Raw genomic sequence first — 12982 nt, 5'->3', positions numbered from 1 at the left:
AATTAATGTTTCTACATCTTCAAAGAGCTTTAAATCCCTATATAAGGGGTAAGTATTTTGTATCTCTAGAGAGTGTGATCAAAATGTGGTTTGTCCGGGACTTGGATTTCCTAGATTCAGGAATATCACTAATTGTCAAATATAAGCACTTTATATAGGCATATGTTCATGGTTGCTCCAACCTTTATTTTCCAGTGCTAGAAAATGTCCATTAAAAGATCTTAAATATCACACAGATTGAGTTTTTACAACTTCATTTCTCCAGGAAATTGTTGTTGTTTTTTCTGAGGTGTTAGTAAACTTTTTTTTAATTTAATTAAAGAACTGCAGCAGTTGAAGCAGAGTTTAATTTTGTATAGTAACTGGCAAGAAACTTGAAGAATGTTCCCATGACCCTCTGAAACAAAAGCTGACTGTTTCAAAAGAAATTCATTTATATAATAGAAAAACAGAATGAAACTTTTTGTTTTTGTTTCTGCAGACTGACATCAAGGCTAGTTCATCCTGCATTTGTACCCTTTTATTCTACTACATGATGATAATGGAACAAAAAAGGTTACATTAGAGAAGCTAACTTGGTAATTGAGACTTCTGCAGAAAGACTTTCTACTGTGGAATGAGTTTCTCTTCTGTTTTGTGAATGGGACTGAAAAATAACTTCACTTCGTTTTCCATAGTTACCCACCGTCGCTATACTTCAGCACTGTGCAGTTTTTAAAATTACTTAGCTCTCTCATGTCTCTGCTACCCTTTTGCATAAAAAAAGATTGACATTATAAGTGTCAAACCAGTTTTGTATATGAATTCAGTTAATGCTATTAATTACTAACTTTTGATATGCTTCTTTTATTTGATTTTTTTTCTTTAAAAATATCAGAATAAGAAGCCGATTGTGGTTTATCAAGTGATGGTGTTATGTAACTGAATCTATTTGTTGTTAGATCAAAGTAATGGCTAATAGGATGAGCAAATAAAGATTTCAAACATAAAATTGATGGCCTACTCGGGCGTATTGCACCTTGGGGGTGCATCTAAAAACAGAATGACGGAAGATTTTCCCCATCAGCTGATTACCTTCTGGGAAGTTAAGTTCCCAGCCTTGTTCTATATAGCCTTTGTTGTGTTTGGATCAGAAACATATTGAAGCATAGCCTTTTCTGTTCATTTTTCTTATTCATGGGAAATCAGTATTTTAGGGTGTCCAGGACATTTATGTGGTCTCTGGTAATTTGCGTAGATCCAAAATTTTGATCTAATGTTAATATTCTGATGGAGATGCCCATGGCTTGTTTCAGTAACATTGCTTATAAGAAGATTGTATTGAAATGTAAAAACTCATCAAAAATAGTACTGGAAAATGGAGAAACTAATGTCATTCTATATACCTAAAATTATTTTAATCAATCACTTTATCTCAAGCAGGCTTCTACATCTGTATATGGTCCAAATTCAAAGAACATACTGGAGATCCTGCTATAAAGGGACTTTAATAGTTGGTCTCTCTAGAGCAGTGAGAAAAGATTGATGGAGTTGGGTGTTGCCTGTGTGTGTGTTCTACACACTCTTTTTTTGGGAGTGGGGGAAGACTTGAGATTCCTTCTAACTCTTCCGTCATCGGGCAGAGAGGGATATAGAGAAAAGAAAATACAGTGTAATTAGAAGTGGAGAATTTCATTTGTTTTCTTTGCAACAAGAGGTAGAAGCTGCCTTATCAAAAATGAAATTCCAACTCCTACTTGCCCTCTAGGCAAATATTGCAATTTTGAAATCTGTTTTGCAGCCCAGCGTGCTGGGCTTGGGACAGGGGAGTGCATGTATCATGTTCTTATCTTCTGCCATTTCAGTTTGGTGAACAGAATTCTTTGGAGTAGTATGAGGAATGGTGGGAAGACTTTCGTGTTTTCCCTCTTTAAGCGCTGGGCTTCAAAAGGTTATTGGTTACAAAAGCAGTGTGGTATCACTTTCGGGGGGGGGGGGGATCCTTTTAAAACATAAAAGCAAACCAAAGAAGAAAAGAGGCAGGTAATTAATGTCACTTGTGCACATGGGGAGTATTTCGCAAATCATTATCTAACATGGTGAGGTGAGAGATGCCTTTCCCCAGCTGAAAGATGGGGATCATTAACTTAGACCACTGAAGGGTTTCTTACTACTTGCCTTCTTGTTGGGTTAATGTCCTCACCTATTTTGGAGGCCTACTGCTAAAAGCACAAAGAGGTGTTGCCACCTGTTAAGATTTGTTTAAATATTTAATGTAAAGTTCTGTAAACTTTACATGGAACTGTAAACATTTAGAACAAGGACACTTCCTGGGATGATTTTTTTTTTTTTTTTATCAGCTGATTTAGAAGTTCTCTTGCCAGAGCTGTTTTGGCATCAGCTCTCAGCATTTGCCCTTGGGTTGTCTCTTCTTTATTTTTATTTTAAACATTGTGTGCAATGTTCCATTAGACTTCTGTCTCAGACATCCAGCAATGGGATTTAACCATCTCTGGTAAGGCTGTTCTTAAAATTTTCATTAGTTAGGGACTACGTGTGACTACGTGTATCGTTGCTTCAAACGGTCACACGTAGTGAATAAAAAAATAACAACATGTTGTGGGGGTTTCACTGTCTCTCCCCCCAGAAGCTGAGGATTAAAACACTAACACTGAAATTTTGAGAACTATATTAAATAACTGAAGAGACTACTTTAGCAGCAGGTAAACAGTGAGCAAATTACAGCCTCATGAGCAAAAAGACCATTTTGTGAACAGCTGACTATGGCCAATAATCTTTTTTGCAGATTTCAGGCACTGTACTTTGACTTTTAGACGTGTAAAACACTTCAGCAGTGCCGCTTCACAATAAAATGCCAGTAACACATACTTTATATTTAGGAGGCTGATGACCTTTTGACCCCTTCTCTGTATTGTGCTTTCTGGTTCGGCTTTATTCTTCTGGTTATTTTGCCATTGTAGAAGTTGTTAGAACTGGAGCTTTCATCTGTTCTAGTAAGTTGTCTTCCTTCTCTCCTCACCCCACTCCCTCTCCCCCAACCCTCCACACTGTCCTATTCTTTCAGACTTTCAGTCAGTTTAGTTTTATGCTGCTGTCCATCACTGCAGAATCTGAAACCTTCCACATGGCAAAAGCGAAGAGTAGTGGACTCTATGGAGTCTCTGGCTCTTCCTTTCTGATTGATTGGGAGGTTGTCTTTGTTCAGTCAGTTTGTTTGCTCCATGGGGGGGGGGGTTGTTTTTTTGTGGAGGTGGGGGGAAGGGTAATGTTGTGGAAGCCGCCCATTGCAAGGAAACCGCTCCTAATTAACTGAAAATGTCTGTGAAGTTATTAAAAATTCCACACACACCCATACATTTCACACTTCAACTAGTATTTTTTACTTTGCTGTTCTAAACCAAACACAGCACTTGAGTATTGCCAGCTCTTATGACTTTTATTGTGGGTCGCATGATATTTGGTATCTTGCATAAAGCCCTGCAGCACGTAGCTCCCCACCCCAGCTCGCCTCTACCTCCCTGGGCCTGAGCACGAAGCAGCCTGCTTCTCAGCCCTCCCCGGCTTCCCACGTGAACAGCTGATTCGTGGGAAACCTGTGGGGGGGGGAAGTGGGGAGGTGGAGAAGCAGAGCCGGGCGGCGCATTCAGGGGAGGAAGCGGAGGTGAGCTGGGGCCAGGCGCGGGGCAGAGAGCTGCCGGTGGTTGCTCTGCACCCACCAGATTTTCCAGGGAGTCGGTGCCTAAGGCACCACTTCTGATGTTTTCGGTGGGGGGAGCGGCCGCTCCTCGTGCTCCCCCCCCCCTAGCTACACTACTCTGGCTCTTAGGGGTGGGGCATGTTGGACATGGTGGCCCACGAGACCCTCCTGCCTGGTTCTGGGGGCAGTCGGGGAGAGGGGTGAAAGGGGTAGAGGTCCGGGGGGGCATCAAGGAATGCGGGGGGTTGGATGGGGCAGGGGTCCCCTGGGGGGGGAGGGGCATTAAGGAACGCGGGGGGTTGGATGGGGCAGGGGTCCCCTGGGGGGGAGGGGCATTAAGGAATGCAGGGGGTTGGATGGGGCAGAGATCCCCCGGGGGGTGGGCCACAGATCCCCCGGGGGGTGGGCCACAACCCCCTCATGGGGTGAGGAGGGAACCGGTTGTTAAGATTTTGGCAGCTCATCACTGACCTTAACTGTCTGTCTGGACCCTGCTGATGCAGTTCGTTAGTGAATCTGCTCAAAGAAGGGTAGATTGAAGCATGCCAGGGAATTGTTAGTGCCCGTCAGCAGGCTACACATGGATGCTTAATTTGTGGCAGGCTAGTGCAGGGTGGCTTAATTTAAATCACAAAGTGGAAAGCCTCAATTTGAATTATCAATTTTTAATCTAATTTCCATTTGTGCTTCAGTTATTTTCTAAAGGAAGGTGCATTCTTGTAGGTTGATATAACCATTAAAATATGTTGATTTACAACTAAATAGAGCCTTTATGTTGGACTTGGTAGCTTTTTGCTACCAAGGAGGGTACACTGTTATATAGATTTAGTTAAGCAGCTATCTAGCTTAATATTTTAAGATTCTTACTAATTGTACAATGTTGGTATGTTAGAAAATGGTGAATAATGTATTGCTTATTGACTAGATAATTAACTTTTTGCTCATGAATTCTGTAAAGCTGCATTAAAATGGTAACTGAAATTTAATTAAACATGCACAACAGCATATAAAACTTATTTATTAAACAAAGCAACTTTAAATGTTCAGCATACATAAACGTCACTGTTTTTTCCTTCCCCTTAAGAGCTGGAGAGTAAGTTTTCATGGTAGCTGAGTCATAAATATTAATGATCTAAGAACTGAGCCAATCAGAGTTCAGGTAGGGAGAAACTATAAAATAGGAGTATGAGGCCATCCAGGTGGGATCAGTGGATGACCCTGATGAGGTACATGCTGGTGTCTCTAGAATCAGAAGTTGGTTCGCAACATCAGTGGTGACTTTGCCAGTCTTTCGCACCTAGTAGGACAGAACCCCCACAACCCCTCCCCAGGATCAAGCTCTTTATCCATATTTATACCTTTGTGCCATATTTATAAAGCTTGATCTCAAAAGTTATTCCGTGCCCCCTCCTCCCCCCGATTCTTTTTTTATAGAGAAGTAGCCTTTAACTCAACATTTTGGTTTCATAGCGGCTCCTGGATTCAGCACATGTATTCTTTATTGAACTATATTGGAGGTTATGATAAGATTAAGGCCTTAACATAGTTTACATTAAATTCAGATTTAATTTTAAATAGGTTGATTTTTTTAATAAAAAATTATTTAAATAACAATGAAAAAATACAATTTAAATCTTTTTTTCTGAAAAAATCATTTAATCCAACATGGGCTAGCGTGGGTGGATTTACGCTGTAGCTTGCCATGACCATTATCACAGAAATAACTTTTCTCACTCTGTTTTTATAGGCTGTACAATGGAATCCCTGGATCAAACAATCAATAGCTACCTGGATGTCTGGTTCGGGCCAAGAGGTAAGTTGTTTTATAAATATGTACATTTAATTTCTAGAACCAATGTTCAAATGCAGATATTGGAGTATAGAAACTGCCATAGTGGAAGAGATTGGCCCTCTAGTATCCTGAAGCTAATAGTAGTTTGTGTCAGCTGCTTTGGTGCCCATAAACACCCAATTGTGCGAAACTGTGATGCTCAGAGAAGAGGGCTTCTGACGCTACTGAGCGATCGGCTTATGACTTGAAGAGTGAGAAATGACAGACCTTGAAACTTTATCTGAGCTAATATACTGCAGCTGCTATTCTTATTCCTATAAATGTCAATCTGTTTTTTGGTCTTACTCAGCTAGTTGCCTCAACAATACCCTGCAACATGAAATTCTTCAAATTAATTAAATGTTGCATGAAAAATACCCTGTTTTTTAAGTTTGTTCTTCAGGAAGTACCCTCTTGTAACGAGGGAGAGGATAAATAGGGATGTCTGAGTGGTCTTCAGTAACATTCATTAATTAAAATGACACTATCTTATCTCCTCATTTTCAAATGAATAGTTTTGTTTGGTCTTTTATATTTTTTTCTCATGTCCCTAATGCCTTATGCTCCTAATCTGTTTTGCTTACCTTCTTTCATTTTTTTTCTTTTCTCCTTTTTGAGATGAGATGATAAAATGAATACCATATTCTAGCTGAGGAGGTTCTATCTGTTTTATGTACTGGCTTTATAATATGCTACATATTTGTCATGTTTTGAAAACATTGATCTGAAAAAAAGTACATCAAAACAGTTTGCAGGCTTTCCCTCAACCTCCACAAAGCTTTAAGGCTTCATTTTAGGGCCTCATTAATGATCTGGATGATGGGATGAATTGCACCCTCAGCAAATTCATGGATGACACTAAACTGGGGAGAGAGGTAGATATGCTGGAGGGTGAGGATAGGGTCCAGAGTGACCTAGACAAATTGGAGGATTGGGTCAAAAGAAATCTGATGAGGTTCAACAAGGGCAAGTGCAGAGTCCTGCACTTAGGATGGAAAAATCCCATGCACTGCTACAGGCTGGGGACTGACTGGCTATAAGCGGCAGTTCTGCAGAAAAGGACCTGGGGATTACAGTGGATGAGAAGCTGGATATGAGTCAACAGTGTGCCCTTGTTACTAGGAAGGCTAACTGCATATTGGGCTGCATTAATAGGAGCATTGCCAGCAGATCGGGTGGAGTGATTATTCCCCTCTGTTCGGCACTGGTGAGACCACATCTGGAGTATTGTGTCCAGTTTTGGGCCCCCCATTACAGAAAGGATGTGGACTAAATTGGAGAGAGTGCAATGAAAATGATCAGGGGGCTGGGGCACATGACTTATGAGGAGAGGCTGAAGGAACTGGGCTTGTTTAGTCTGCAGAAGAGAAGAGGTGAGGGGGGATTTGATAGCAGCCTTCAGCAGCTTGAAGGAGGGTTCCAAAGAGGATAGAACTAGGCTGTTCTCAGTGGTGGCAGATGACTGAACAAGGAGCAAGGGTCTCAAGTTGCAGTGGGGGAGGTCTAGGTTGGATATTAGGAAACACTATTTCACATGGTGGGTGGTGAAGCACTGGAATGGGTTACCTAGGGAGTTGGTGGAATCTCCTCCTTAGAGGTTTAAGGCCTGGCTTGACAAAGCCCTGACTGAGTTGGGGTTGGACCTGTTTTGAGGAGGGGGTTGGACTAGATGCCTTCCTGAGGTGTCTTCCAACCCTAATCTTCTAGGATTCTGTATCTACACTGCAGTCATGGGGTGTGATTGCAACTCGCACAGGCATACCTGAGCTAGCTTTAATGGAGCTAGCTCAAGTATCAGAGCAGCTGAAGCTGTAGCTGAATGGACATCTGCATGGGTTAGCTGTCTGAACAGGTGTTGAAGGTTGTGGGTGGGCTTGTGTGGCCTGTGCTGCTGTGGTTTTAGTGCTCCCGAGTACAGCTAGCTCAGCTAGAATAAAGCTACTTCAGGTATGTTTGTGAGCTGCAGTCACACCCTATGACTGCAGTGTAGATTGCCCCCAGACTGCAGTATGGCTTCTGAGCTCCACTAAAATAGAGCTGGAGCCTCTTCACTGCCACAGGGTGTCTAAACTGAATTGGTGTGAGCTCGTATTAGACTGTTTTTTGATCCCATTATAGACAGGCCTCTATGGAATGGGACAAGCTGACAACTTCTCCGTGACTATTTCTTTATGTGTATTTCAGTTCAAAAAGCGATTTTTGTAAAAAGAGCGTCATATTTGTTTGAATATTTTTATATCCATATCAAATTTGTTCAGTTTACTGTTTAAAAATGTTTTGTCTACTTGCCAGTGTTACAACTCTCCCTGGAAATCAGACTGTCAATTGGGCTGTTTTCCTTCTCATGCAACACGAATAAAAAGGTTCCAACAGCCAAATTATGCTGTAACACTAGTGTAAAATCAGCGTCCTGTTTGGGTTTGCACTAGTGTAACTTACTGCTTGGAATATAGTGTGTGATGCACAATAAGGAATCCAATTCCCATTCCTAGCCATGCTGGCTCCTAAGGACTAGCAGAAATAAAAACCGTAAGAATGTACTTTTGTTAATACAGTAAGCGGAAACTAGCTATGTTGATATATTAGTCTTTCAGGGAGAAAGGAAGAAACAAATGGAAAAACAGCATGGTGAAGTTATCTGTTTTAAAACTTATTCAGAATCTTCTTCTGTCCCAACTACCAAAGATAGATTTCAAGTAATAGTTTAAAACACTTAGCAGCAATAACTCCCTTTTGAAAGCAGTGTTTTCTTTGGGAGCAGCATTACTTGCTTTTTGCTTAGCGACAGTGTGATTAAATGTAACCTTGCTATATATGAAAGTTATTGTGTAATTAAGAACAATCAGCATTTCTTGTAAGTTTTTATTTGCTGTTGTTCCATCAAGCATTTTCTTTCATTCACATTGGTTCACGTTAGGTGACTGAGAAAAATGTTTTCCTGACATAGTAACAATGTTTTAAATATTTCCATGTACTAAATCTCTGTAGTAAATTTTTTTTTCATTCTATTTCAGATCCCAGAGTAAAAGGATGGCTTCTTCTGGATAACTATATACCTACTTTTATCTTCTCTGTCTTATACTTATTAATCGTATGGATAGGACCAAAGTACATGCAGAATAAACAACCATTCTCATGCCGGGGAATTCTAGTGGTCTATAACGTTGGACTTACGCTACTGTCACTTTATATGTTTTATGAGGTAGGAGGGTTTTTTGGTGGTGTGTGTGTGTGGGTTTTTTTGTTTTTGTTTTTTTTGCAGTACCCTATTTAACCCCCACTTACACCAGAAACCTGTCTGTTGTGCATATTGTTGTGCTAAACTTGGTAAAATAACTGCAGAAATGTTGCAACAATTCTTCAGAGGTGTCTTCTCCAAAGAAAATCACCATTATTACTAAGTTTCTACAAGCACTTCCATTAATACCCTCGAGGATGGTGTGCAAAATCTGTACAGACCCAACAGCAAAATAAGTTGTTCTGAAATGTGAAGCTCTCCTTCAGCACACAGTGGAAGAGGAAAACTCAACTTTCTTGACTTGTTATAGTCTACAGGTAAACCTCGGTAGTATTTGAGTAGTTCCAAACTACTCTCCTAAAAAAGTACCACAGTCAAGCTGTTCTAAGAATGGGTAAAAAGAAAAGGAGTACTTATGGCACCTTAGAGACTAACAAATTTATTTGAGTATAAGCTTCCGTGAGCTACAGCTCACTTTAGCTTATGCTCAAATAAATTTGTTAGTCTCTAAGGTGCCACAAGTCCTCCTTTTCTTTTTGCGAATACAGACTAACACAGCTGCTACTCTGAAACCTAAGAATGGGTAGTTGTATCACATCTCACTAGGGAGTGTGGAATATAATTTTTTTTAAATGTATTACATCCACATCTTAATCTTTGCTTTTGCACATTTGAGAATCACATGTTCTGAATCATCTTGGTTGTTCAGAAACAGAAATATGTTAGCACACTTGGGATTCCATTGTTTTAACAAAGTTAAAACCAGATTATTTAATATAATTCCTTAACTTTGGGTGGTACTGTGTGTTTGTTTTATTTTACAAGATAGAGATCCAGAAACTATAAATTCTATCCTATCCCATCAACCAGATCAGTAAGAATGTTCACAGTTAATATGCTGGGGTTAAATTTTTTTCAGTATGTACTTAAAGTAATTAACTTTGATTTCTTTTTTAATATTTTAAGCTTCATATCACTTAAATAATTGTGTAAATGTGATAGGTATATGTATGATAGGTATGTGTATTGTTACTCCATGCAAATATGTTTAGTGACAAATTAAGCATAAGCAATATCACCACAGACTTCATGACAAACATATTAATTTATGGAACATAGATTCATAGATATTTAGGTCAGAAGGAACCATTATGATCATCTAGTCTGACCACCTGCACAACGCAGGCCACAGAATTTCACCCACCACTCCTGCGAAAAACCTCTCACCTATGTCTGAGCTATTGAAGTCCTCAAATAATGGTTTAAAGACTTCAAGGAACAGAGAATCCTCCAGCAAGTGACCTGTGCCCCATGCTACAGAGAAAGATGAAAAACCTCCAGGGCCTCTTCCAATCTGCCCTGGAGGAAAATTCCTTCCTGACCCCAAATATGGCGATCAGCTAAACCCTGAACATATGGGCAAGATTCACCAGCCAGATACTACAGAAAATTCTTTCCTGGGTAACTCAGATTCCACCCCATCTAATATCCCATCACAGGCCATTGGGCCTATTTACCATGAATATTTAATTACCAAAACCATGTTATCCCATCATACCATCTCCTCCATAAACTTATCGAGTTTAATCTTAAAGCCAGGTAGATCTTTTGCCCCCACTGCTTCCCTTGGAAGGTTATTCCAAAACATCACTCCTCTGATGGCTAGAAACCTTCGTCTAATTTCTAGTCTAAATTTTCCTGGTGGCCAGTTTATATCCATTTGTTCTTGTGTCCACATTGGTACTGAGCTTAAATAATTCCTCTCCCTCTCCGGTATTTATCCCTCTGATATATTTATAGAGAGCAATCATATCTCCCCTCAACCTTCTTTTAGTTAGGCTAAACAAGCCAAGTTCCTTGAGTTTCCTTTCATAAGACAAGTTTTCCATTCCTCGGATTATCCTAGTAGCCCTTCTCTGTACCTGTTCCAGTTTGAATTCATCCTTCTTAAACATGGGAGACCAGAACTGCACACAGTATTCCAGGTGAGGTCTCACCAGTGCCTTGTATAACGGTACTAAAACCTCCTTATCCCTACTGGAAATACTTCTCCTGATGCATCCCAAGACCGCATTAGCTTTTTTCATGGCCATATCACATATACAAGTGCAGATTTCTTTGGCATTATAGTAAGTGTAGATAAAATTCCCATTGCAGCTGATCTCTTCTCTTCTAGTGCTCAGAATAACACTCATATTTTCCACATGACATTTTTGTAACAGGGTAGGGGGATGGCCTAGTAACCACTAAGAAGTCTTTTCCATTACTAATGTCTGATTCTGTGAACTTAGAGCACTGGACTGAGACTCACGGCACTGGGTTCTGTTCCTGGCTCTGCCAGTGAGCTACTGGGTGACCTTGTGCAAGTTACTTTCCCTTTACAGCTTCCCCATCTGTAAAATGGGGATAATGATACTGATCTCCTTTATTAAAGTGATCTACTGATGGAAAGCACTATACAAGCTAAGTATTATCATTATTATTAATTCATTTTTTTACTTAAACGTTATTCCTTCACACTATTCCATATACAATATTCTGTAAACTTTATATGATGTAAAGCCTTTATAGTTATATTACAGTTGAACTGCTTCTCTTTTGCATAGCAATCTCCCTGCTTATTAAGCACCATTTGCCTTGTCAACTCAACTAAATCAAATGCATGTTTATATTTTTTTAACACTTGCCTGGCATTACTCATGTGGCTTGGAAAACTGCCATAAATTCACATAGTCAGTGTGAGTTCTTTGATCTGGTGAAAGGAAAAATAAAACCTCACCTGTAGGCTATATGATCAGTGACTAGAGCTTAAATTTAAAAACTGTCTTTTGAACATAGTCTTTGCTACTGCAAATATATAATGCAACTTGATTTTCAGTGTTAGCATTATATTGAGTGATCTTGTTATCTGTGTGAAAATATCCATTCAGCATTGTCTGGCCAGACTACAACTTTATTCACTTAAAATATCTGGAACTGCCCAGCAAGAAATTGTACAGTGCAGCTCAACATCCTTTCCTTAATCGCTTCCATTGATTCCCAACCATGTCCCAGCTATCTCGCTGCTGAGACCCCAATGTCCTCCCCTTACTTGAGGTGAAAGGGGCTGGAGGTTGGCTCTTCTGTCCAGATGTAGGAGCCCCAAACCCCTATTCTTCAGCTCCCTTAAGGGATGCCTTCCTTCAAATCCTTTCCCAATCCATTTTATCCAATAACTATATCCTTTCCATAGAGTACCTGCTCTGGCATCTGTCATGAGCTCTATGTACTGAGGTGCAGCATTACAACCTAAGTCCCTTACTCCACCCGACTGGATCCCAAACTTATTGTGGGGAAAGACAAAAAGCCCACCCCGCTTCGGCCAATCTGGCAGCGAGGGAAAAATTCCTTCCCAGCCCCCCAGGGATAAAGGTAACTAGCAAAACAAATCAAAAGGGAACCTGGTCCTTTTGTCATTTTCATGGGTGAGTGAATGCTGCCAGCCTGATCCCTGTAAAAGAGGAGCTCTCTGGGGCTCCATGGGGTATAAATCAGACATGCCAAACCCACAAAAATAAACTGCAGAAATTGGGCGCTTTTTTTGTTGTTGGCTTAATTGGCTTGTGAGTTGCTTGTTGGCTAGTTTTTGGCTTGTTGTAGCTTTTTGCTTTTTTTTTATCAGCTTCCGGCAAGCAGGAGCAAGGGGCGTGGGAGGGTGGGGGGGAAGAGTCAGGGGTGCACAGCGAGCCCACCACAGTCCCAGACCGCAGGCCGGGCGGGATCTAGTCACATAGAATGTTGGGGTTCTAAGGGATTGGGTTGTTTTGACCTCGTTTTGAAATAGGATTAGCTTGATTTTTGGCTTATTGTGAAAGTCAGGGTGATTATTTACCGTGTCAAAGTTGGCAGCTGTGGTATAAATACTCCCCAGATGTACACTCTTACAGCCAGCAGGAAGGGCAGTGCAGTGGCCTTCTCCTGGCCTGGCCCCAGCTGCACACTGTCCTTCCTGTCCATCTCTGTAAGCTTTCCTTCTCCCTACCTGTTGTAGAGGAGCCCTTAAAGGGAAAATACCTCTTTTCTTCCAGCTAGCCAGACAGAGACCTCCCCCCCGACCCTGTGTGGTGAGCACATTAGTGGGCGTGATATAACTATTTTTATAAACAGGCACCCACAAAGCTACAGTGCTACACAGGGTACTGAGGCCATTAACATTTAACGTATGTTTTAGTAAATT

General features: G+C 40.7%; 1 protein-coding gene across 3 annotated transcripts in view; it reads left to right on the top strand.

The window, feature by feature from the left end:
• ELOVL5 (ELOVL fatty acid elongase 5) overlaps positions 1 to 12982 on the top strand; it is a 57058-nt gene that overhangs the window by 31970 nt on the left and 12106 nt on the right. For all 3 annotated transcript variants that reach the window (XM_073336261.2, XM_073336262.1, XM_073336260.1), the window contains exons 2-3: positions 5445 to 5510; positions 8543 to 8730. In XM_073336261.2, coding sequence (XP_073192362.1) covers positions 5453 to 5510; positions 8543 to 8730 — 246 coding nt within the window. In that variant the 5' untranslated portion in view covers positions 5445 to 5452. The remainder of the gene's footprint in view (positions 1 to 5444; positions 5511 to 8542; positions 8731 to 12982) is intronic.

This window comes from Lepidochelys kempii, chromosome 3 (assembly GCF_965140285.1).
Source record: "Lepidochelys kempii isolate rLepKem1 chromosome 3, rLepKem1.hap1, whole genome shotgun sequence".
NCBI classification, from domain to species: Eukaryota; Metazoa; Chordata; order Testudines; family Cheloniidae; genus Lepidochelys; species Lepidochelys kempii.
Note: the sequence above shows the minus strand (reverse complement) of the source record. Positions and strands in the feature narration are given on the sequence as shown.